Here is a 27,486-nt window from a genome sequence, read left to right as displayed (position 1 = left end):
ACGCCCATCCTCCCCCATCCTCCCACATGTACCATTCTTCAAAGGCAAACATGCCCAGGCTTGGGGGAATGGGTCTTTTGGAACTATGTCTCTACGATTACAGAATTCTAGAAAGCTACTCAGGCTCACTGGTTAGTAAGTACTTGATTATTTCTACCTGGAATAGACATATGGTTAGACATATGAATTCTAGGTCAAAAAAAGGTCTTCAGGTCTTAAAGAGAAGAACAAGCAAAAATTATAATAGCACTAATTCATCATGTTTATGTGGCGTTTATTTTTTTTAAATCATGGAATGTGAAACATCAGCATAGGTGATTAACAAATATTTCATTCCTCCCTTACATTAATAGACCTGCCAAATAAGCAAGAAAAACACATTTTGTAGATATTGCCTATTTATGGGTCTCAGACGTCTAAATTTTTTAAAAATCAAAAGTTTTGGAAGAACCTACACTTCTTCTCCCTTAAATTTATGGACAAAGGAACTGAAGTCGAGAGATGGGACTGGACTTGCCCACACTTGCCCGTGTACCTTTCTGCCACAGTCTCAATATCTCGATGAAACTGGCTAAAGGAAATGCCTTCCCAGATCACTCTTAACTTATTCTTAACATGTCAACCACCTCAGGCCAGTTCAGACTCACAAAAGCATGTCTGGTAGAAAAAGCATTCCACCAGGACAAAATGAGATTCACTCAAGTCTAGCGTTAAGGACTGAACGACAGAGGCAAAGAACAGATGTAAGCTGGAGAATGCCATATAAATAAAACACCAGTATGTTATATAATACTCTATCTTATTTTCAGATGTTTTTGAATGCATAGGAAAAATTAAAACAGAAAACGTCAATGACTTCATTAGCAACAATGCTTTCCTTCAACTAACCACTGAGAGCTCTCTACAAGTCAGGTATTTATTCAGTTTCTTTTTAATTGTAGCTGTTTCCATAGGTCTATAAAAATATCATTATTTTTCTTTTTCATGCAGAGGTATAACTTACGTAATTTGCATAAATCATAAGTGAACAACTTGATGATTTTTCAGCATGTACACACCCACATGTTCGCCACCAGTATTGCCCCTGAAGGTGTTTTTGTAGTTTCATCGCCTTCCCAGCCAACATCCCCCTCTCAGACACAACAATTTTTCTGACTTCTATTAGCATATATTAATTTTACTTATTCTTGAACTTCATATAAATAAAATCATAGAGTATCTGCTTGTTTGTGTGTGGCTTCTTTTGCTCAAAATAATGGCCAAACACTTTTAAGACTTATCCCAGCATACAGCTGACCCCTGAACAACACAGGGGCGCTGACACCCTACAGTTGGAAATCTGTGTATAACTCAGCTCCCCTACAACTTAACTACTAATAGCCTGCTACTGACTAGAAGTCTTACCAATAACATCAAGAGTCAATTAACATGCATTTGCCTGTTACATGTGTTATATACTGTATTCTTACAATAAAGTAAGCTAGAGAAAAGAAAATGTTGTTAAAAAATTATAATGAAGAGAAAATACATTTAGATTACTTATTGAAAAAGCTGCATATAAGTGGACCCATACACAGTAAACCTGTGTTGTCCAAGAGTCAACTGTATTACAATTCTTTGTTTGACTATCTGTAGACATGAGGTCTTTGAAGACCGAGACTGTGTCTGATTCGCACCTGTATTCCCAGTGTCTACCACATAACAGGACTCAGTTAGGGTTTGCGAAAGTCGGTACACTGAGGGCAGCATACGAGATGCGGGGAAGGAACCAGACAGCAAATGCATAAACGCTGGCATCCACCTGGAAAAGCAGGTCCCATTACACTAGCAGAAAGGTCTGCAGTTCTGAGTCTTCCATTTCACATTAGTGCTGGTAGATTTCAGCACGGGTAAGCGGGGTTAATCTGGAAAAGCAGAGCTGTAACTTGGGAAGCAGGTTTTATGCTAAGAAAATAAATGTTTTTTCAATTCTCACTGCATGGGTATTTTTAGCAATGTGGTCAGCTAATGGCACATCTCTCATATTAAGCATAATTCTGCCAAACCTGAAGTCAGTCTAACATAACAGCTTCAGATGGGTGAGGGGTGAAATGGAGTAAAAAGAACAAGGTTTATGAAAAGCAAAACAAAAGTAAAATCACATACACCAGTACACACGATTTTAAGTCATTTCTCTAGGGAAAGAAAATGTCCCGACTAACCCTTGTCCAATCTTCTCAAACCGTGTATACTTCTTCTTAGGATCGCCCACACTCACTATGCTCCCTTTGAAAGAAACAGAGACCATGAATCATTTTTTTCCCAGATCAAGATACAAAACAGGCTCCATGTTTCCCCAACCCTGGAACTGGCAAAGGTACCTCCAATACCCAGACACCATACAAAGGAGGTCCCTAGCTTTCCCCTGTAAGTTCCAGCCAAAAGTTTCATCTCCTTACACTTTTATTCATAGTAATCTATTCCATGTCTAAACTCCTAAGGGCCATTTATGCATTTTAAATTCATCCATTCAATAAACATTTACTTATTTAATGTGCTCACTTACTATATGCCAAGTCCTACGTTGAGTGCTACGATAAAGAGATAGATGAGACGGTTTAGACTGTCTCTGCTTTCAAGAAGCTCAACTTCATGGAGGAGACAGACAGGCATAAAGTTCCATGAAAATATAATAACTAGTGTGCTATGCAGCAAGGGGGTACAGACTGGAAAGGCTTCACATAGGAGGTGCTATCTGGGCTGAGTTTTTAAAGGGTAAATAGGAGTTAGGGAGAGAAAGGTGAGAAGGAGTTGCAACAGGAAGTATGTCAAGTGCGAAGACGTGCAGAGTGAGAGAGTTCACTGAATTTCACAATTTGTATGCTAGAGATGGTGAAAATGAGGCCCACAGAAGGGAAGATACTTCCTCCCAAGGTCACACAGCAGACTGGTGTCAGAGCTCAGATGAGGAGTCTGGTTTTCGGTCTCCCAGTCCAAAGTGCTTTCCGCTAATACCAATTACTAAGATTTGGTATTACTAAGATTTGATAATGTAAGTTTTCACATACATTATCTCATCTGATTTACAAATGAAACAGGGATTGACATCTCTATTTAAAAGATAAGAAAAAGAAGGCCCAGAGAACAGTAGGAAATTGCCCAGGTCCCAAGTCTGTGGCAGGGCTGGGCCTTCAACCCACTGGCTGGTGTCCTTAACTACCAGGGGGGTCTGCTTTCCATAATTCTATGTTCTAAGTATTAATTTTTTAAAAAAATCTGGTTCAGAGAAAAAGACTATAGGAGTAAATAGATGACTAGGAAAGTGGCTTCTCATTTCATTATTTCACAAGAGCTCTAGTCAACTTTTAAAACAGTAAATTTTTTTTAAGTCAAACAAAAATTAGTGGGAAGAAATTGAGAGCTGCTAAGCAGCTAGAGAAGCAGAAACTTCAGCTTTTGAAAGCAATGCCACCTTGCAGATTTGGCCAAATCACTCACATCAGATCCTCTTTAGAAGTAGACAGGTACAAAGATTAAATCAAAGACCTTGTCGAATGATTTTTTTCAAGCCCACAGACCAACCTACACCTTCCTTCTCCCATAAATTCTCTTGCAGTGGACTGGAGCACAGAAACAAGCTACCCCAACAGACCTCCATTTATGGCCATTAAAGAAAGTAAAGTCTTAGCTTCCACCTGAGGGCAAAAGGAAGCGCACTCTAATCACAGGGGCACAAGCTGTGTTCTGACCCCAGCCTTGGCACCTTCTGGCTATATGATTTTGGGCGAGGTATTTAGCATCCCTGAACCTCAAATACCTTACTTGCAAAAAAAAATGAGGATTATAATGTCTGTCTTCACAAGGTTAATATGAGGGATAAAGGAAAAAATCAAGAAAATACCATGCTTGTACCATGCTAGTACAGGCCCATAAAATGTTAGTTTCCCTTCCCTCTTTTCCTACAACCCAAATGGCAGATCTGTCTTCTCCTAGGTCAATAGCAAACATACAAATTAAAAAAAAAATCAATTACAGTACATTTTCCCAGAAGGGATAGACCTCAGTCTTTCTCAATACAACATTCCAGACTATTCGTTAGATAAAAGCTATTTGTCCTCTACATAACCCACACCTTGGGAATGAGGGATGCCTAGATCTTAAAGTGAGCTACTCACACTCTCTCTCACCACACTCCCATCCTAATGTCTCCAATTGGGGCTGGTGAGACAGAGAAGGTGAGTGCAAGGGCAGAGTGAGGAGAAGCACAGCTTGTGGCTAAGATATCAAGCACAGCTAGCCAGCCACACAGAGCAAGCCTAGGACTGAGATCTTCACAGCAACAAAATTCTGCCTTTATGCTCGACTAATCATACAGCAGAGGAAGGTTCAGAAAGCTACACAGTGCTTACGTAATTTCTCCAAGATCTCTTCGTCAGACATTTTAGGCTTCTTCTTCTGCTTCTCAGTATTCCGGGCCAGAGCATCTGGAGGAGTGGTATTGCTCTCAGTAGGTGAAATGGGAGATGTGGCCACATCCCGAGTTGGAGTAACAGGAATTGGTTCAATCACAGACCGTGTGTATACCTGCATTGTTGGTACAAGAATTTGGCAAGGCCAGCCTTCGTTAGCATAGGGAAGTTCAGGAGCGTCTCTAAAATGTGTGTTAGAATATTCATAGGAAAACAAATCCCAACAAACTCATCCCTTCTCCAAAGTCAAAATCTGTGCTCGTCCTCCTCTGCACCAGGCCCACCCTCTGTGGTGGAAATGGCCTTCCCGAATCTCGGGTGTATACACCACAGGGGTTAGTGAGCATCTGAACACTGAAGACATTCAATGTAGGTGAGACAACTCTCAACAGAAATGACTTAAAGGAGATCCTATCATTGGATGAGAATGGCCTGCATCTCAAAATTCTATTCTTTCCTGAGCTGAAATGAGTATCCTGTTATTTGCACAGCACTTTGCACTACTAACACGACACATTATCTCCGTTTGAGTTACTCCCTGTTTAAATCCTGAACACTTGCAGAGAAAAACTTCAGTTGTCCTTCTTGAAGAGGCAGTACAGGGTAGTCAATTAAACCACAGACTCTAGATATTGAGATACTGCCTAGGCCTAAATCCCAACTCTTATTTTTATCATTTGTATGACCTTGGGCAGGCTACTTAGCTTCTCTGTGCTTCAGTTTCCTCATTTGTAAAATGGTGATACTAGTGACACCTATGTTATGGGGTTGTTATAGTAATAAATTAATTAATGTGTGAAATGATTAAAATTATGCCCAGTGGATATTGAGCTTTTAAAATTTTGCTGATACTATTATATTTCCTACTCATTTCCTTGACACTTTCTGAGAATCTATGCTTTGCCTCGCTGCACAAAATGCTCTCCGATTGTCTTGTGAGTAGTCCTGTGAGATGGTTATAACTACAAGGCATAAAGTGATAGATGTCATTAAAAATGAGCAAACTCGTACACATATTACTGAGGTTCAGATAAGTCATATTCCCTTTTTCCAGAAGATCTTTATAGGCATTTATCATATTTTTTCCATAAAAATATCACAACTATTTTGTCATTAGTCTATAAGCTCTATGAAGACAGTAATGTGTCACTCATCCCTGAGTTTCTGTATCTAACCAGTTGCCTAATAAAAAGCATGCATTTAGATACATGTTTGATGAATCAATGAGTAAATAAACGGGATTTTTCTTCTGGATCTTGAAGGATAGACAGCACTTTAATAGGTGGAAATGGGAGAGAACTTAAGTCAGGACATGGCGATCAGAAACTAGAGCTTCTTCCCTGACTATTCTAGCACAATGGTTTCTTAATCTTCTGATCTTGTATCTATAGGCAAACGAGGTCCCCGGCACTGAAGGCCTGCACTTTCATTCCTTGTCTTTCTTCTTCAGTTCTCCTGACATGGATGGCTCCTTGAGTCTACAAACCCTGCCTTTTCCTTCTCCAATAGTCTCCTCTGGCTGCCAGCACAGATCTGCACACACAAAAAGGCCACCGCACTTGGTGGAAAGCAACCTGGACTTAGAATAAATGCTTTCAATTCTGGCTCTTTTGCTAACTAAGAGATGTTAGGTAGATCAATTTAACTCTCCAAATCTCAACTTCTTTTTCTAAACATTAGGAATTCAAGACTCCTTTTTGGAAAGAAATGCTATAAAGATAAAACTTATTGATTCACGATCATTCATTCAATATTGACTGCTTTTCTAGTAACTGCCAAGAACTATACTAAGCACTGTAAATACATATATATATTTATTCCCTCTAGTTTTGAGTAGTTCATGATTTAGTAGCAAAAAAAAAAATTTTAATGAACACGCTTGCAAACCAAAAATGGCCATAGCAAGGTAAGGTATCTTGACAGCGCTCCAATTTTGAAGCTCATTTTTCTTAGGGTGACTTTGTGACCTACAGAAAGGGTGATTCCACAAATTCTGTTCATAAGTCCTCATCCTAAAAGGTCATATAATCCTCCTGAATTTCCCCCACAGCATCTCCCATAGTCAGTCAACCAACATCTGCTTAAACATCTCCCTCGATGCTCTAATGCAAAGGCAGCCTTTTTTGTATTATCACAGAGTTTAAGCTCTAGGTCATTCTTTCATTACAAAGCTCTTGTCGTAATAACAAGTCCAAGCAAAAATATATTAGAAGGATATTGTCGATGATAAGTCAGTGTTCACCAATACTAAATCAAGTAAAAGGCATGAGGCCTATATTGTGCAAGGGGGCGGGGCACAAGGGCTGTGGCTATTCCGAGATGGAAGAACCTCCAAGGAAGTTAATAAAAATCACTGCCAATATCAGGCATCAACATGCACTCCGGATGTCCAGCATATTAATAGCACTAATGTATTTATCAACTCTCTCGGGTCTTTCAGTATCACCAATGACTCTAAGAGGCTGAACGCTGCACATTTAACAGAGAAGAAAAGGTCTGCAGCCGGCTAGTTTGTTGCTTCCCAGGAGGCTGGGATAATTCACATTAGTCCTGCACTAAGTAATTCTGCATATCGTCCTGTCTGTGGAGAACAGACTGAGTAAACGAGGGCTGGGGTGGTATAAACACCAATTATTTAGGATACTTTTGGACTATTTGCAAACCCATAATAAATATATAGACTACTTACTGTCTTTAATCATAAAGATGCAATGAAGTTGAGTTGGTGATGGCACCAACTCCAAAATCTAATGACCACTACCAGAGTATTAAACCTCTAAGCCTCAAGCATCAGCTTCCCTCTCCCCCTCCAAACTCTAACAAATCACAAGGCTGTCCATGTCCCCGAAGACTCACAGATTTTGTGTGCTCTGGGCGTGGAGCAATCACAGGAGGGGGTGTAGCATCATCATCGTCATCTTCATCTTCTGAAACCGGAGGCACTGCAGGGGTCTCAGACACAGTCTTCACATTCTGTACAGTGGAGAAAAAGCCAGATTCATCAGGGCCAGATGACATGGAACTTAGGCTACCAGGATCAAAATCTCCCCACTTCTCCCCAGAGAAAAACTCATTCTGATACCCCTTCTGAAACTCACTTCAGCCTCTGAGCTCTCCACCTCTATGTAGCCAGTCAGGAGCTCAGTCAGCTTCTGTCTTTTAGGTACCACTGCCCACTCAGTCCCTTTCTCCCATCCAAAGCTAACTGCAGATTGGGAAGCCAGCTTATAGCTTTTCTGCTTGCCTTCCCCAATCCAAACCCTGAAACAAGCTTATAGTTCCTTCTTATTCTATAAATTTCACTCTCCACACTGACCAGGTAATAAAATATGAAATGTAGTGAAGGGATCAAAAGTTTGGAATTTTACAAAGTTTATCATTATAATTCCTTACTCTTTTTTGATACGCTTAATAGAAGTCCAGACAGGCTCCTGCCTCTCCTTTTCCTTTCTTTACCAAAATGTGCTGCTGCACACCCATTATGTCCTCAGTTGCCTTCATTCAACCTGAAGGTACAGAACATCAGGAGCCCCCGTGTCTCAAGAGAACAATGAGTTTATCCCTAGACCAGCTACGATCCATTTCACTAGGCCTCGCCATGTCCTGGAGTGAATCTTATCAGCACAACTAATTGGATCTGTTATAATCTCAGCAACTTGATTTTTACATGCAAACTGTAACAAAGCTGGGCCAAGAGTGGCAGGTTTGGGAGCAGGTCCCAGCAAAAATATAACATTACTGTTTAGAACACAGATTCAAGAGACAAGGTTGCTCCAAAACATGAGATGTTTGATGGAGATTAAAGTATTACAGCTTAGGACCAGAAAAGCAAAAGAGATATTTTACTTTATTTTATTTTTAAAAAATATTTTATGTATTTTTTTAGGAAGAAGGGAAGTGAGAGAGAAAGAGAGGAAGAGAAACATCAATGTGTGGTTGCCCCTCACATGTCCCCTACTGGGGACCTGGCCCACAACCCAGGCATGCGCCCTGACTGGGAATTGAACAGGCAAACCTTTGTTTTGCAGTCTGGCACTCAATCTACTAAGCCACACCAGCCTGGGCAAAAGAGATATTTTAAGACATATGGATAATACTTCAATGGTTTCAGATATTTTCAGAGCTCCTACTTTGTGCTCAGTACGATACCGTGATGGATACTGTTGCCATAAAAGCACAAAGATGAAAAAGGTAGTTCGTGTCCTGAAGCAGTTCATCATCTGATATAGGAGACAGAGGGCGAGTTCCCCTTCTGCCTGCCATTTGGGAGCTCTAGAGAGAGGACAGTAGAGAGTCAGAATGATAGAGGAGCCCTGACCAGTGTGACTGTCTTCCGCAAACTGAAAGATCACCAGTTCAATTCCTAGTCAGGGCACATGCCTGAGCTGTGGGTTCAATCCTCCATCAGGGCACACAGGGGAGGCAACAGATAGCTGTTTCTTTCCCTCTCTTTCTCCCTTCCTTCGCCTCTCTCTAAAAATAAATAAATTAAAAAAAAAAGAATAATAGGAGATAAATGAAAAACTTACCTAGTGGAATGCTAACTACAGCTACATTAACTGTGTGGCAGACTGACCTTTACCACATTTAACACACTAAGGTCAGGAAGCTGGCAATCTCACAGAATTTAACAGGACCTCTGATGCTGGGCATAACTTAAAAACTGACAGGGCCAGGCATATGTAAGCAAGTAGCTTTGGTGACTGCAGGCAATGAATCTATCCTTTTGGTCTCAAGTCTCATCACTTAAGGAATATGGAGTAAAAGCAGTGGTATAATTACAATAGAACACTTCCAGTTCTAAGATCCAACAGAGGTTCTTTTGCTGTCAAAACACTTATTTTGACATTTTTCTGTTCTAATGTTTTCTCTCCACTATTCCTCTAAACAAAAATTCAGTGGGAATTAAGTTAACTCAGCAACCTCTTCATCATCGGGTTGTGACCTTGGGTGTACACTCTAAACACCCACCAGGTTTGTGTGCCCCATAAACTCTGTAGAGAAGGGGATTTCATCACCTTCCTTAGCAACATGTTCTGTTTTCTAAGGTGATAGCTTTGGGTGGTAGTATTAACAACTACCAGAATCAAAAGATACAGGTTTTTGCCCCAGATTTTCATTTTCTTTTCCCTGTGTCCTTGGGCAAGGCTGTCCTACTCTAAGTCACAAGTTTCTCGTCTCTAAAGTGGAGCTGTGACAGCAGCTTGCTGCCCGCCTCAGAGGGCCACTAGGAGGATGAAATAAAGTGGCGTGGGTGTGAGAACACTTTGTAAATGGTGAGGAGCTAGAAAGATGTAAGGGATCAATTAAATTATCATTATGTCTAATAAACATAAACTTTTAAAAAATATCTTTATTGTATTTTTTTCCATTACCATTTAGTCCCCATATGTCCCTATACCTGAGTCCTTTTTCCTTTTGCTCAATCCCTCCACCCCCTAACCTTCCCACCCCAACTAGCTGTCAGCCTGCTCTCTATGTATGAGTCTGTCTCCATCTTCCTTGTAGTTCAGTTGGTTCACTATGTTCCATATATGAGTGAAATTATATGATATTTGTCTTTTTCTGACTGGCTTATTTCACTTAGCATATTTCACTCCAGGTCCATCCGTACTGTGGCAAAGGGTAACATTTTCTTCTTTTTTACAACTGAGTAGTGTTCCATTGTGTGAATGTCCACAGTTCTTTTATCTATTCATCTACTGATCCTTGGGCTGCTTCCATATCTTGGTGATTGTAAATAACACTGCAATGCACATTGGTGCTTATATTCTCTCGAATTAGTGTTTTGGGTTTCTTTGAATATACTCCCAGAAGTGGGACCGCTGGTTCAAAAGGCAGATCCATTTTTAATTTTTTGAGGTGTCTCCATACTGCTTTCCACAGTGGCTGCACCAGTCTGCATTCCCACCAGCAGTCCAAGAGTGTTGCCCTTTCTTCACATCCTCGCCAGCACTTGTTGTTTGTTGATTTATTGATGATGGCCATTCTGCCAGGTGTGAGATAGTATCTCATTGTGGTTTTAATTTGCATTTCTCTGGTTACTAGTAACAATGAGCATCTTTTCATAAGTCTATTAGCCATGTGTATGTCCTCCTTGAAGAAGTGGCTATTCAGGTCCTTTGCCCATTTTTTCTTTGGGTTGTTTGTTTTTTAGCGGTGAGTTTTGTCAGTATAAATTTTGGATATTAAACCCTTATCAGATATATTGGCAAATATGTTCTCCCATTGTGTGGGTTGTCTTTTTATTTTGTTGATGATTTCCTTTGCTGTACAAAGACTTTTTAGTTTGATATAGTCCCATTTTATTCCCATTTTTTTCTTTTGTTTCCCTTCCCTGGAGAGACATATTTGATAAAAAAATTTCTACAAGCAATGTCCAAGATTTTGCTGCCTGTGTTTTCTTCTAGGATTTTTACAGTTTCCTGCCTAACATTTAAGTCTTTGATCCATTTTGAATTCATTCTTGTGTGTGGTATAAGAGGATGGTCTAGTTTCATTTTTCTGCACATATCTGTCCAATCTTCCCAACACCACTTATTGAATAAAATGTCTTTAGCCCACTGTATGTGCTTCCTTCTTCTGTTGAATATTAATTGACTATAAAGGTGCAGGTTTATTTCTGGGCTCTCTATTCTGTTCCACTGATCTATGCGTCTGTTTTTATGCCAGTACCATGCTGTATTGATTACTATGGCCTTATTATGTAGTTTGATATCAGGTAGCATGATTCCTCTAACTTTGTTCTTCTTCCTCAGGATTGCTGTTACTATGGAGGGCCTTTTGTGGTTCCATATAAATTTTTGAAATATTTGTTTTAGTTCTGTGATGTCACTGGAATCTAATAGGAATTGCATTGAAATCTATAGACTGCTTTGGGTAGCATGGACATTTTAATGACATTAATGCTTCCTATCCATGAACACAGTATGTGCTTCCATCTATTTATATCTCCTTCCATTTCTTTCTTCAGCATCTCACAATATTATGAGTATAGGTCTTTTACATCATTGATTAGGTTTATTCCTAGGCATTTTATTCTGTTTGAAGCAGTTGTGAAGGAGATTTTCTTGATTTCTCTTTCTGTTCATTATTGGCATATAAAAAATACAACTGATTTCTGGGTATAAATTTTGTATCCTGCTACTTTGCTGAATTCATTTATCAATCCTAGTAGTTTCTTGGTGGAATCTTTGGGGTTCTCTATGTACAGTGTCATGTCATCTGAAAACAAAGTAATAACCACAAACTTCTGCTGTTAAAAAAGGCAGTGAGTTAAACTCATTGATTCATTCACTGGGTACCAGGCTCTATTCTACTGTTTGGGGCTATTTAAAGAACAAAATTAAGTACTTAAGTCTACGGCTTACATTTTAGAAGAGGAAACAGTCCAAATTAATCAATGTGTCAGGCAGTAGTAATAAGGTAAACTACGGGAATAGAGACTGCTCGGGAGTGGGGAACTACTACTTGAGACAGAACACTCATGGAAAGGCCTCTCCATGAGAAGTCACATGAGCAGTGGCCTGAGTGAACTGAGAGAGCAAGCCATGTGACTTACCAGGAAAAAGAATATTCCTGGCAGGTGAAAGAATTCATATGATTTTAATAAATTTTTAGAGCCGTGTAATCACCATTATCTCATTTTTGTTTGTTTGTTTGTTCATAACACTATAGAATAATCCAACTGGACCATTTGGAGAAACTTCCCTGTTTTGTCTTTAGAATTTAGGCTGCTCAGATCCAGGGAAGAATCTTCTAATTTCCTGCTTTAAGAATAAAGGTCTGACTACAAGTAGTGTAGGAACCGAGTAAGGGGAGCGGGTGAGCATTCAGTATGCATATACTCACTTACTTATCTGTTTTTGATATGTTACTCTTATATTTAACTGTGCCTAACATCCTATCCAGAAATCCTTGGTTTTACCTTCTCTAGAAAATAAACCTCCAGTTTTCTGCTAGGGAGGGGCAACCACTCAGTGGTATAGAATAGGGGAAGAGATTCAGGGATCTAACTGCATCTTATTTATTTAAGATAAAATTATCTTAAATAATTTTAATTGCATCTGCTGTTAGTACCCTCCCCATTCCACTCCACTTCACCTCCAGTTTCAGAAATGCTACTGATTCCTGAGCCTTTTGAGGACTCAGCCACATAGATATATGGATCAGCTTTGCCGACCATCAGCTTTGGATTCAGCCTCCTTGAGTCAGTTACCGCTTATCGATCTGTCATTGCCTCCTATTTTGTTGCTCTTGTCTCTTTTCCTGTCCTCTCTCCATCCTTCTGGGTTTGAGAGACCATTCCTTTATTATAGTTCTAGTGAGATTTCAAGAAATAGACATCTATGTTCACTCTGACGTCTTTACCAGGCATTCCCGAGGAATGTTTACTTTTAACTCCTTTTATTTCTATGTTATTCAAAATGTAGAATTGCTTTTTAAAAGCTGCATTATTGAGGTATTATTTACATACCATAAAATTTACCCATACAATTTCGATGATTTTATTAATTTTATAAATTTGTGCTACAATCGCCACAATCTGGTTTCAGAATGCTCCCATCACCCCAGGTCATCTGCATTCCCATGCCCAGCCCCGGGGAACCATGGGTCTCCTTCTGTCTGAATAGATTTACCTTTTCTAGACATTTTACATAAACGGACTCATGCAACATATAGTTTTTGTGTCTAGCTTTTTTTACTTAGCATAAAGTTTGTGAGGTTTATCCATATTGTGACATTATTAATACTTCATTGCTTTTTATGTCTGAATAATATTCCATTGTATCGCTATAACACTTATATTTAATCTATTCATCAATTGATGGGCATCTGGGTTGTTTCCACTTTTGGGCTATTATGAATAAAGCTCGTGTGAACATTCATGTACAAGTTTTCATGTGAATGTATGTTTTCATTTCTACTGCATGTATACCACATTTTGCTGCATACAACATGCACTTTTTGGCCCAGATTTTTGAGGGAAAAATAAAGATGCACATTATCCATGGGCAGTACTGGAACGTGCATGCACATTATACACAGCAAAATATGGTGCCTAGGAGAGGAATTTCTAGGTCATATGGTAACTCTACGCTTGTCCATTTGAGGAACTATCAGGCTGTTTTCCCCAGAGTCCTGCCATCAACTGCGAGGGCTACAGCTTCTTCCTTTATTATTTTTTCATACTAGTGCCTCGGTTCTCTAATTCTTTTTGAATGTCCTTGCCTAACCCCCCTGTGTCTCTTATTCTCATATGTTCCATCTGTTTTTATAATTTATATCATTAATCTACCCTTCTGTGTATTTGGCTTTTAATCCTTGTGAATTTATTTATTTAATAATATTTTTAATTTCTAAGAATTCTTTTTTATCCTCTAAGATGTTAGTTTAGACTGAAATGCACACTTGATTATATCAATCTCATATTTAAATCATTCCTTGGCCATAGGGCAAAGTCCAAGTTCTTTGGCCTGGAATGATGGATTCTTAGCTTGGCTTATTTATGTTCATGATACTTCAGGTAGGAAAGCAATGCCCTTTTTTCTGCCTGGTATCATTACCTATGTTTACCTGACACCATATTGTAAATCCTTGCTTATGTGTCCTGATTCCTCACTAATTTATGAGATCAAGAGCAAAAACCTCATCAGCACTTGAATCTTGAGCCTATCACACAGTAGATGTTCATCTCATAAATGAGAATTCAGGCACTAAAAGGCATACCATCTGAGATATCAGACCAATGCCACAAATAACAGAATTTTAGAGCCAGAAGGCCCTTAAAGATCACGTCTGTTTAATGAATAAATCACTAGGGCCCAACAGATATGATCTCCATTGTACATTATTTATACCTCTCCTGCAGTCCCTACCCTTGTAGTCTATTGTAAAATTTTCCCCTCAAGGACTGAGATAGCGCATATTCATTTCTGTATTACCAATACTTGAGCACAAACAAGGTGGTAAGTATTTATGATATGAAGGAATAAATGAATGATCTGGAAAACTGAATTTTGTGCTGGTTTCTACTATTAACTCATTCAAGGGTAGACAGCAAGTCACTTAATCTCTCTGAGTCTTAATTTTTTAACCTGTGTTACAGGGGATAACAATCCTGTCCAATTATTTCACAAATTAAGTGAAATGATCTATATGAAACCAATATAAGTAATAACACCCTACCACAACACAAACCATATCCCTCCTATAAAACTAGGAAGGAAACAGAGAGTACTGAGCCACAGGGACAAATGTTCTGAATTGGGAGAAGAAAGTGTCCTTGACAACCTGAGTGGTTTTAATTGTGGATACTAAACCAGTCCAGGTTTTTACCAAGCAGGTGTTATCCTCTCCGCCATATGGCAGGAGCCCCAGGGCTCCTCCTCCTCACTCTCGAACCACACAGCTCTGGTTCTGTTGCAGTCTCCTTTGTAAGACTCTCCGATATCTTTCTCAGTTCCCGCCGCAGTGAAAGGGATCCTGGGCTAGCACCCAGAAGACCCTCGTTCTAATCTAGTTCTGCCGCAATAACTAATTTGAATCTCCAAGAAACTCTGCTTTCCTACCTGTGAAATGGGAATGATAATACTTCCTTCACAAGGTAATTGTGAGGACTAATTATGCTAATACTTATATATATATAATAACTAATAACAATATGTTTAGTTATTAGCACACTGCCTGGCATGTATTAGCAACTCAATATATGAAAGCTTCCACTCCTCCTATAAAAGCATAAAGATATTTGAGCCACAAAGCACAGCTCAGTCTTCTTCAATGATTTACTATTCAATAGTGGTAAGAACCTCCCAAAAATCTTAACGTTTGCAAATTCTTCCCTACTTTTTAATTATACTCGCATATCCTCCAGTTGATGAAAAGAATAAATCGGAGGAAGGCAACGAAGACTGGGACTCTAATACCTATTGCCTCTAACCTGTCTCAATTTCAGCTTCATCCACCACAAAACAAAAACAATAACCCCCCCTCACTAAACTCCCTTGAGGATTAAAAAAAATACTGAATAAGAAAGGACCCAGTATGCTTTGGGGCACTGGACATGTGAACATATTTTATAACTGATAACAGTGTGCAAATGACTCAGAGTAAACAAATCCGCACTGCCGGAAGCACAGCTCAAGTATTTTAATGGTGACTCAGTATTGTGTTAGAACTTACTAACCCTCCTGCTCAAAATTCTTCAATAGCTTCTCACTACCTTTAAGACAGAGTTAAAACTCTTACGTGATCTGACCTGCTCACCACTTCTCCTTGTTACCCACTTCTAGTGCCTTCACACTTCACATTCCAGTCATAACGAAACATTTGCACAGTTTCCTGTGCAAACATACCTTGCAAACTCTCTTGTCTTGGCATGTGCTATTTATTCTGTCTCTGTCTGGAATACCCTCATCTCTTCTCAATTCTTACCCTATAGATAGATAACTAACTCATTCAGCTCAGACTCTATTATTGAGAAACATTTGCTTAGACATCCAACCTTTCATTCAGGAAGTGGTTGCCTGCCAGAGGCCACACATACAGCAGTGAACAAGGCAGACCTGGCTCTGGCCTCGCAGACCTTTAGCTCTCTGCCCTGGAACCGCTTGTTGCTACCTTCATGTCACTCACAAGGCTGGGAAATTATTAGGAATTGGGACAATATCTGATTCATCCCTATACTGCTACTTCTCCACAGGACCTGGCACAGAGCAGGGGTTTGCAAATGTTTAGTAAATTAATGTGACGGAACTCCCTTTATACAAGAGATAACACCAGGTGTAAAGAATAGCAGTATACTCTTATATATGTATCACAGCTTACTATTTAAAGACCCTTTCAAATGCATCAATACATTTTATTTGCTCTGGAAAATAGAACTGTAAGTTGAAAGAGGCAGAGGGATATTTGAGATCATCCAGTTTTACTTCCCAGCCCTTCACCTGACAAGGCATTCTCTACAACTTGAGAGCACATCTTAAATGAACAGAATATGTTCCTGTCAACGGTTAGTCCAAATCCTGGTTTTGTAGACCCAACCAACCCAAGTGAGGGAATTATCTTCGAAATTCAGATTTTCAAAGACAGGTTCAGGTAAGACAAAGTGTACCAAGCTCAGAAAGACAACTGGCTTTCCCAAGGTTCAAAGCTACAAATGAAAAACTGAGCCTAAAAGCCAGTTCTTCTGGTTCCAAGGTTAGGATTTCTAGAATATAAAAAAATTAAAGCTGGAAGGGACACCTACTGTTTACGAAGTCCAGTTCTTTTGCAGTTCCCTACATAGATAGGGATGCTGCAGCCCGGGGTGCGGGAGTAACCAAGATGCGTGCCTCCCAGCCCTGGGAGCGGCCCTGCACCCGCCCCACTGTCTGTGATTCCTGACCACCATGCCTGCCCATGTCAGAACAGAGGAAATGAAGACTTACCAAAGTGTTAGAAGAGTTATAATCCTCAGCTAATTTATCTGCAAAGAAAAAAAAGATCAGGGACTCAGTCAGTAAACAATTACAGTCAATCTGTTCCTGAGAGCTAAGGAAGCCTATCCAGTCAAGCACTTGACAGGCTCAGAAACTAACAGTGCTACTGGTACGATGGTACCATGCTAAGCACATAATACACATTACTTCCCTTAATCATCACTCCAGTTCTGAGTAATAGTATAATGTTTACTTTTATAGATTTGGAAACCAAGGTTCAGAGATGTTAAGTAATTTGCCCAGGGTACACACAGGTTAAATAGAAGTCAAGATCTGAATCCTGGCTGAACCCTAACTACTATGCTAGAACTGTATCCACATCATACGCCTGAATAGTTAAGGAAATTTCCTGCAATCGAAAAGAAAGGGAAATAATTCACAGCTGGCACCGTCATGAGCCATCCATGACAAATTATGATCAGCCTGCAGTTTCAGCTTTTAGGAAAGATCCTCTACAGGCATGTCTATTTCCCACAGGGAGAGAAAGACTAAGGCTTAGGAAAAGAGAGGCATTAATCATGTCAAGTCTAATTAAAGGCAGAATCTTGTTTCTAATAATAGATTCAAGCTCCCTCAATGAGGTAATCACCATATTTCATTGAGTCTGAGATGTACATTTTTTCACATTAACATCTTTGAAACAGAGATGTGTCCTATAATCAAAGGCATTTCATGTTTTAATTGGCAACCTCTTTTTAGTGGTATACAAAAAATGATGTATCTTATAATCAGTGATATCTTAGACTTAATGAAATATGAAACATACACTCAATGGAGATTTTAGCAAGAAAAGGAGTTTAAAGGCCAAGTGTTATGTTTTGTTTTATTCTTTAATTCCTAAAGACCCAAGAAGAAAGTGACTTTGTTGGTTCACCACCAGTGGAATTAAGGGAGGAGAAATATTTTACCAGATGCAACATATTCCCCACCAAAAACCAAGCCCAGAGAATGTCCAAGATTCCAATTCCATTATATAAGAAAGTGCCAGGTGCAGCCTCTTTGGTCCTACGACAAATAACGAACCCACAAGCTATGACACAATGTTCTTAAAACAAACCCTGAATAGCCAGCTCTATTCTGGAGAAATCAATTCAGGATATACTTTAAACATAATTCATTTGTTCCTTTTGTCCAAAGAACATCAGCTTAGGCAAAACAAAGCACAATACTACACCCTCACTGCACTACCCCGACCTTGTGAACTGGTAGTGTCTACGAACACTGAGTGTTCTGATACGAAATATATCTCATCCACACAAGAAGCAAGTAAGGTTTGCTCCTTTTAACTGTAATGTATAATTTCTATATTTCAAAATCAAATCCCACAGCACAGAGTGACAGAGCAGAAAGTACTTCCAATCCCCTCATTTTACAAATGAGGAAACTAAAGTTCAGAGAACAAAAGAAACTCATTCAAGATTACATAAATCAGTGGTTACACAGGGCTAAACTCCAGAACTTCGAATTGTCAATCTAGACTACTTTTTGCCAGCACATTAGCTACTAACTGGTGCAGAAAATACAGTGCTCAAAAAATAGGAAAACTAACAAAAAGTGGCATGAAGGATCATGCTTGGGTTGCAAACAGCAAAGGGATTAAAGGCCCAAGTTAAAACACACTTCCATCACATATCAGTTGAGTCACCCTGAATGAGTCACTTAATTTCTCTGAGTCTGTAAAATGAGGATAATAATCCTTCCCCTACCAACCCCACAAGGCCATTATGAATATCAAATGACATCATTCCTATACAAGCATATACAGATTGAGGTAGTGATAGCATAATTAATAGCATGAAAGGAGGGGAAACAGAAAAAGGATATGACATTAAAAATAAACTGTGCCAAACATAAAATTTTGCCTAGAGTTAGCTCTGGTCCTCAAGGTCTAGAAAATTAAAAATCCTACATGCATGCATGCATGTGCGCACGCAGAATACTCAATGTTATTCACATATGCGCACATAGATGAACATACACACAATTACCTGAATGTGTATATCTGTTCATTAATGAATACTTAGTGGATTTTAATTCCAAATATATGCAAACCCACAGAGCTATACTTCCACATACATATATGGCACCTGTGTACATCTATACACAGGTACACATAAGAACAGTGTGGGAATTTACTATGGGAGTGGGGGATGGGATGGGCAGAGGAGGGCAAAGGGGGAAAAATTGGGACAACTGTAATAGAATAACAATTAAAAAATGATTAAAAAAAGAAAGTGCAACTTAATGTTTTTATGTGTCCTTAGGTATGAGTTGTGCACAGTGATTTCCTTCCAAAGAGTACAGAATGGAAAGGGGAACATTTACAGTTATAATGCAAATAAATAACAAAAGAGTTAGTAAATAATAATAATACAAAAAATTTTTTAAAAATTCTTCCAAAAACTTTGCTGCTGAGGCTTTTAAAGCCAGCTCTAATCTCATGTCTCTGTGACAAACTCCCTAAAACAAAAGCTCTAACTTCCTAACTAGAAAACTTGCCCCCCAAAACCCCTGAGCCCCAATTCCTCCTTGGAATGCCCCAGTCCTTCAATGGGAGAAGTCAGGCGGACCCAGCGGGGCCAGACGTGAAGAAGGAAGCACTGCTGGGAATGTGCGATGACCCTCTCCTGGGCACTGCCATGGCAGCATGAGCGGAGCTGCAGCCTGCCATCCTCACCATCTGTGCCCTTTGATGCGAGCCAGATACTTGCTGGGGAGAGCATCCTTCCAAATCAGCTAGTGCATCCTGGCTCTCACCTTCCCCAACAACCCTGCCCTTTGAAAAAGACAGCATGAACTCTGGAAAGGGCACTGAACTCGGAGGTAGGAGACCAGCTCTGCCCCTAATTTAGCCACACGAGACTTTATTGGCTTTGTCTGCAAAACAAGTGGGAACTGGAAGTGATACATATTTAGGATATTTCTTGCTCTAACGTTCTAAGATGCTATACAAAAGGTAAGTTTCCAGAAATGTGAGCCTTCTCCTAACTTATCTAAAAAAAGGAAAATTTTCGCTGCTATAAAATTTTCTTTCATAAAAGGAGGTTCTCCAAATGAAGTTTGGAGAACCAAGTAGGAAGCTCAAAGGGCACTGGTATAGGATTCAGGGGCCTGGATTCTCATCTCAATTCTGCTATTAGAAACAACTCTGAAAAACATAGTCCCCTAGATAGAGTACATCTAAGGAACATTTATTACTAACCTGTTTTTCATTTGACTGATAAAAATTAGTGCCTTGAGGAAGAAATTGGCCTTACCAACTTAAAAGATACACATTAAATGGGTTATTAAATAACTTAATGATATTAAGGATAATGATGATAATGACAGCTACTTTTCCACGGTGCTGTTTATAACCTATAAAGAACTTCCACATCGACGAGCTCTTTTATTCCTCACTACAACCTCTAGAGATAGGAATTGTTCCCATTTTGAGGCACAAAGAAATGGAGTGAATGTTAGAACCTAGTGAACGTCAGAATTTAGATCTTCTAGCACAAAGTGTATGTTCTTTACATGTTGCTTTTTTAAAACATGCGGTTTCAGAGTAAAGACTCAAGTGTGATGCAAAAACACATCATCGTGGCTCTCAAAATTCAAAATTCTGTCTGAGTGCAAGTAGTATCTCCTCTCTTTCCAATACTTTCTTCTCTCACTCCACGCCAACGCTCAGGGGGGCTCTTTCCACCCCAAAGAAAACCCTTTTTTTCCTAGACTGCCCTGGACACAGTCCTCATACCTGTAAAGCTCATGTACTTCTGGCTGTTGGAGGTCTTCTTTGAGTTATAGAATTCCAATACATCCAGGACAGCCTGAGGGTTTTTCTTTTGCTCCGACTTAGTGATATTTGATGTCTGAAGCAAGCGGGCCCACTGTTCTGGCATCCCCTGTAAGAGAAACATGTAAGGCTGTCAAGAAGACATGGCCACAGAGAGCCCTGAAAGAAGATCAGAGCTCACCTTGACACTTGCGAGCAAAGGCAGATTTAGTCATTCCTTTCTCTCTGCACCCTCCGAGTGCTACACAGGTCTCTTTGTAATATGTATCTCATTGTATCAAACATTTGAGATTTTGCTCCTTCACCAGGCTATTCCTGCTCTGAGTAGGAGCTATGTCTGATTTGTCTCTGCATCATCAGTGTCCAGAACAGAGCCTGCGGCTGAGGGGCCACTTTCCTGAGCTCTATTTAAGGAATGAAGAGTCAAAAGTTTTTTGGTACATTTTTGGAGCTGAGTAAAGTGTCCTTCTCATAAATATAAGAAGATAGTAATGAGGGTCTCGGGCAAAGACAGAGGCATCAGGCAGACAAGGAAGGACTGACTCTAACAATGCATTGCCAGAACTCTGAAAGCCCTTCTGTGGTCCAAGACTTACGGTAAACTCCCCTGTGACAGCATCAAAACCAACGTGAATTGTGTGCTCAAAATCCGAAGGGAGTGAAATCTCTGGCCGTTCCTTCTCCTTCTTTTTATTTGCTGCAAGAGAAACAGAGAAATAGAAATTTAAAAAGAAAAAAACAAACATTATTACATTTTTAGGTTTGTTTAGTTCTTTGTTGAGCTGCAGGATCCTTTAAAAGCCAAAAACTGTCTACTTCACATATGTGTTTACAGAACACCGTGCTGGACTTAAATTGGAGTAGATAGATGCTCAATGCATGATTAAAGATTTAATTTTTTGTTGAACTAAAGTAAGGGAGACACAGAAAGAATATTCATCAGAGTTAATCATCCCGGTTCTACCACTAATGACACAGTTAATCCAGGGAAAGCCACTTCCTTTTTCTGAGCCCTGGTTTCCCCCATTTGTCAAAAGAGAAAGCTCAGGTAGATGGTCTCTAAAGACACTTCCAGTCCTCACATCCTACCTTCTACGAGCTTCCGTACCTGCGTCCTACTTGTTTGGTCTTTGATTACAGTCTGCTCTAAGGTTTTCTAAATCATAGAACTTTCTATTTGGAAGTTACTTCAATAATATGAATCACTAATATTTTATCAGGTGCTTAGCAGACAATGGTTCAAGTTCTTCATGTGTATTAATTAACTGCAGCCTCACAGAAACCCTATCAGTTAGGTACTATCATCCTTATTTTACAGATAAATAAACTGAAGCATAGAGATTCCATTACTTGCCCAAGATCACATGGTTAATAAACTGGCAGAGGCCAGACCCCAACCCAGGCAGTGTGGCTCAGAGCCTGGGCTCTAAACCACTATGCTATGCTGCCTCCCTAGTTTAGGACCTTAAAGCATCACTAAGTGCAATTACTTGTAGTCATCTCTCTCCCATTGTTACCATAGATAGTTAACTATTAATAAGAAAGGCAGCAAAGGGAATCAGACATTGTTGAGTCTAACGGACAGGTATAAGCCTGTTTGCTTCACCCAGAAGTTAAGCTTCACACTCCAGGGAAATCACAACATTGCCCCACCAAGGATTAACACCCCTCCCTTCCCACCTCTGGTAGCCAACTGTCAGTGGGAGCAGGGGGAGGTAGGCACAAGCACAATAGAAGTCACAATGGCAACCACAGAAGCCTGTCAGTCTAGCCTGGGGAAAGATGGATTGGTCAGGGGGTGGACCCATCAGGATCCTACAAAAGCTTGGGAAGTTGATTGGTTATTTTGAAAAAGCTCCTGCCCTTTCCCAGGCCCAAGATAATATAATCTTGGGAAACAAAGAAGAGCTCTCCTGAGGAACCGTGCTCACCCCCTGCACTCATACATTCTTTCTCCATACCCACGTGGCCCTAGCAGCTGCAGAGCCGGCAGCTGTGCAAACTCCAAACTCAGTCTCCAGGTAGGAGCCTGGGTACAGCAATATAGCCAGGAACAGTGCTAAGCTACTTGGATGGGGACTGAGACTGCTTAACAGCCACCTGCAAGCTCCAAAGGACTGAGCTTTGAGACAGAATGAAACAGAAACTCTGGACACTGGCATTTGTTCTGGCCTTGCTGACGACATGGCTGAACTTTTTCCATGGTAGGATGGATGGAGATCAGACAAAGGGTCCGTCTTCCAACCAAATAAATAATGCTGCACCACAATCTCCTATGCCTGGGTTGGCGAAATGCTTTTCTCTCGGTTCCGTAAAAGAGCCCCACTTTCACCAGCAACACCATCAAGGGTCTTGCATAAAGTCGATGTTCACTAAGGTCCTCCTGACCTGGCAGAAAGTTATAGTGCTGAAGTACCCTTGTTAGGGGTTGAATTGTGCTCCCACAAAAATCATACGTCCTAACTCCTAATACCTCAGAATGTGACTTTATTTGGAAATAGGGTCATTGCAGATGTAATTAGTTTTGTACTTGTATCATGCTCTAGTGTTTACAAGGCACTTTCACATGTATCATAGTTCACTAGAACCTCAAAACAACAGTGTGACAAACAGAGCAGTGATTATGGTGCCCATTTGACAGAAGAAACAGGTTCTAAGAAATTAAGTAACCTGCCCAAGGCCACAGAGCAAGTTAAAAGCAGAACTGAGGTTTTCAGACTCCCAGCTCTAAGGTCTTTCTCTCCTGTCATGCTGCCCCTCATGCACTGCTGCTGCCTATGATTATGTTCTCTCTCCTCTCTCTCCCAATGCATTCCAGTCCCCGAGTTATAAATGACTTTTTCTTCTACAGAGTTATCAAATTTATCCACTCTTATCCTTCTTCACTGCCACCAGCATACTTCGTACACTGTTATCTGTGGCCTGAACCATTCTAACGGTAACCGATCACCTGCATTCTGGTCCTCTCCAATGCAAACAACAATCGGGGTGATCTATAGACTTGCTATTCAAGCAGCATCAGCACCACTAGGGAGACTTTTAGAAATGTAGAATCTCAAGCACCATGATAGAGCTATTGAATCAGACGATAAATTTTAATAAGATCCCAAATGAATCATGTGCGTATAAAAGTTTAAGAATCAACACTCAGCCAACATCAATACTCAATGAGCAAAAACTAAAAGTATTTCTTCTAGGATCAGGAAAAAGACAGGGATGTCTGTTTTCACCACTCTTATTCAACACAGTACTGGCAGTCCTAGCCACAGCAATCAGACAAGAAGAAATAAAAGGCATCCAAACTGGAAAGGAAAAAGTAAAACTGTCATTGTTTGCAGATCACATGATACTGTACATAGAGAACCCTACAGATTTCACCAAAAAACTACTAGAACTGATAAATGATTGCAGTAAAGTAGTAGGGTACGAAATAAATATCTAGAAATCAGTTGTATTTTTTACCCCAATACTTAACTATTGGAGAGGGAAACTAAGAAAACAATCCCATTTACAATTATATAAAAAGTATATATATATACCTTGGAATAAATGTAACCAAAGATGTAAAAGGACTGTACTTGGAAAATTATGTGACACTGAAGAAAGAAACTGAAGAAGATACAAATAAGCAAAAGCATATACAGTGCTCATGGATAGGAAGAATTAAAATCATCAAAACGTCCAAACTACCCAAAGTAACCTATAGATTTCAGTGCAGTTTCTAGTGAGATATCAGTGGCATATTTCATAGAACTAGAATAAGTATTCCAAAAATTTATGTGGAACCACAAAAGACCCCAAATAGCCACAGCACTCTTGAGATAGAAGAACAAAGTTTGAAGAGTCATACTACCTGATATCAAACTATACTATAAGACCCACAGTAATCAAAACAGCCTGGTACTGACATGAAAATAGACGTATAGATCAGTAGAGCAGAATAGAGAGCCCAGAAATAAACCCACATCTTTATTATGAATTAATATTTAACAAAGGCGGTAAGACCATATAATGGGCTAAAGATGGTCTATTCAATAAATGGTGTTGGGAAAACTGGACAATGTGCAAGGAAAAAATGAAACTAGACCACCTTCTTACACCATTTAGAAGAATAAACTCAAAATGGATTAAAGAGCCCTGGCTGGTGCAGCTCAGTGGACTGAGTGTGGGCCTAAGAACCAAAGGGTTGTCAGTTTGATTCCCAGTCAGGGCACATGCCTGGGTTGCAGGCCAGACCCCCAGTAGGGGGTGCATGAGAGGCAACCACACATTGATGTTTCTCTTCTTCTCTTGCTTCTTCCCTCCCACTCACTCTAAAAATAAATAAATACTTTAAAAAAATGGATTAGACCTAAAATGTTTAAGTCACGAAACCATAAAAATCCTACAAGAAAACGTAGGCAATAAAATCTCAGACATTTCTCACAGCAATATTTTTTCTGATAATATTGAGTTGGGCAAGGGAAACAAAAGAAAAAATAAACAAATGGGACTACATCAAACTAAGCAGTTTTTGCACAGCAAAGGAAACAATCAACAAAATGAAAAGACGACCCATTGAATGGCAGAACATATTCATCAATGATACATCTGATAAGGCAATAATGCTCAAAATTGATTTTAAAAACTTACACAATTCAACACCAAAAAAAAAAAACCCCAAACAATCCAATTAAAAATGGGGAAAGGACCTAAATACCCACTTTTCCAATGAGGACATACAGATGGCCAATAGACGTATGAAAACATGCTCAATATCATTAATCATCAGAGAAATGCAAATTAAAACCACAATGAGCTATCACCTCACACCTGTAAGAATGGCTGTCACCAATAAATCAACAAACAACAAGTGTTGTGAGGATGTGGAGAAAAAGGAGACCTTGTGTATTATTGGTGGGAATGCAGATTGGTGTAGCCTCTGTGGAAAGCAGTATGGAGTTCCTCAAAAAATTAAAAATGGAACTGTCTTATGACCCAGCAATTCAACTTCTAGGAATGTATCTGAAAAAAACCTGAAACACTAATTTGAAAGAATATATGCACCCCTATATTCATTGCCAAGTTTTTGACAATAGCCAAGATTTGGAAGCAGCCCAAGTATCCATCAGTAGAGGAGTGGATAAAAATGCTGTGGTACATTTACACAATGAAATACTACTCAGCCATTAAAAAGAAGAAAATTTTATCTTTTGCAACAGCATGGATGGACGTGGAGAGTACTATGCTAAGTGAAATATGCCAGGCAGAGAAAGACAAATACCGTATAATTTCACTTATATGTGGACTCTAATAAACAAAATAAAAAGAGACTCAGATATAAATATCAATCTGACAGCTCTCTGAGAGGAGGGTATTTGGGACCTTGGTGAAAAAGGTGAAGGAATTAAGCAAAAAAAAAAAAAAAAAACCCTCATAGATACAGATAACAGCATGCAGTACGGTAATTACCAGAAGGATAGGGGCGTGGGAGGAGACAGAATAGGGTGAAGCAGGGATAAATGGTGACTTTGGGTGGTGAGCACACAATTCAATATACAGATGATGTATGTATACCTGAAACCTATATCATTTTATTAACCAATGTCACCCCAATAAATTCAATAAAAATTTTTTTAAAAAGTTTGAGAATCAAGAGAATGAGAAGACAAACCACAGGCAGGGAGAAAATATTTGCAAAAGGTATATTTAATAAAGAAATATTATCCAAACTATACAAAGAACTCCTAAAACTCAACAAGAAGAAAACAAGATAATGAGCAAAAGATATGAATATACACATTGCCAAAGAAGATCTACAGATGGAAAAGATGCTCAACATCATATGTCCTAGGGAACTGCAAATTAAAACAATAATGAAATACCTCTCCACACCTGTTAGAATGGTCAAAACTCAAAATTGGCAGGCCATATGCTGACAAGAATACAGAGCAACAAAAACTTTCATTCACTGCTGGTGGGAATGCAAAATGGTAGTCACTTTGGAAGACAGGCTGACAGTTTCTTATAAAATTAAATAGCCTCCTTCCATATAATCAAGCAAGTGCACTCCTTAGTATTTACCCAAATGAGCTGAAAACTTATTACACAGAAACTTGTACACAGACGTTTATTTCAGTTTTATTCATAATTGCTAAAACTTGGAAACAACAAAGGTGTACTTCAGTGGGTGAATGGATAAATAAACTGTGGTACATCCAGAGAATGAAATACCATTCAGCACTAAAGAGAAACCATCTATCAAGCTATGACAAGAGGAACCTTAAATATACATTACCAGGTGAAAGAAACCGCTCTGAAATGACCACAGGTTTTAGCTATTTACGCACTTGACAATTTCTCTTCCAAACAACAGCTGCTTTGAGAGATGGCAAGCTAAGGGTTTACCAGGACTGAAATTAAGCCATCATCTTTGACATAAATCCATCTGTCTTCCTCACAGCTAAGTAGAATGCATGGGACATGTTGCAAGGCTCTGGAATTGCTTTTTTTCCCTAAATTTCTTTTGATCTAGTCACTTAAAAGTCTGTTAAGAGCAATTATTTTTATGTTTTATGTTTATATGTTATTGTATTTATATTTTATTTCTATTATGTTATTAATATGCTTTATAAGATACCATCACAGGCATGGAATAATCAAATACAAAAGGAATTTTGGTAATGAAGTCACACAGAGAGAGTGGCTCAGCAGATGAGTAGTCTATTGAAAAGAGCCTCCGGGGATATGAAAGCACTTAAAACATAAACACACAGGGTAATGCTGACGGTGGCTCCGC

The 27,486-nt window shown here is 39.4% G+C and overlaps 1 protein-coding gene across 4 annotated transcripts in view; it reads right to left on the bottom strand.

Moving 5' to 3' along the window:
* The window catches only part of PAK1 (p21 (RAC1) activated kinase 1), a 142,896-nt gene that overhangs the window by 23,540 nt on the left and 91,870 nt on the right, over positions 1-27,486 (bottom strand). For all 4 annotated transcript variants that reach the window (XM_028514744.2, XM_036028765.1, XM_028514743.2 and 1 more), the window contains exons 3-8: positions 21,305-21,405; positions 20,670-20,817; positions 16,880-16,917; positions 7,305-7,421; positions 4,389-4,563; positions 2,202-2,265 (exon numbers count right to left, since the gene is read on the bottom strand). In XM_028514744.2, coding sequence (XP_028370545.1) covers positions 2,202-2,265; positions 4,389-4,563; positions 7,305-7,421; positions 16,880-16,917; positions 20,670-20,817; positions 21,305-21,405 — 643 coding nt within the window. The remainder of the gene's footprint in view (positions 1-2,201; positions 2,266-4,388; positions 4,564-7,304; positions 7,422-16,879; positions 16,918-20,669; positions 20,818-21,304; positions 21,406-27,486) is intronic.

Source organism: Phyllostomus discolor, chromosome 6, assembly GCF_004126475.2.
Source record: "Phyllostomus discolor isolate MPI-MPIP mPhyDis1 chromosome 6, mPhyDis1.pri.v3, whole genome shotgun sequence".
Lineage (NCBI taxonomy): Eukaryota > Metazoa > Chordata > Mammalia > Chiroptera > Phyllostomidae > Phyllostomus > Phyllostomus discolor.
Note: the sequence above shows the minus strand (reverse complement) of the source record. Positions and strands in the feature narration are given on the sequence as shown.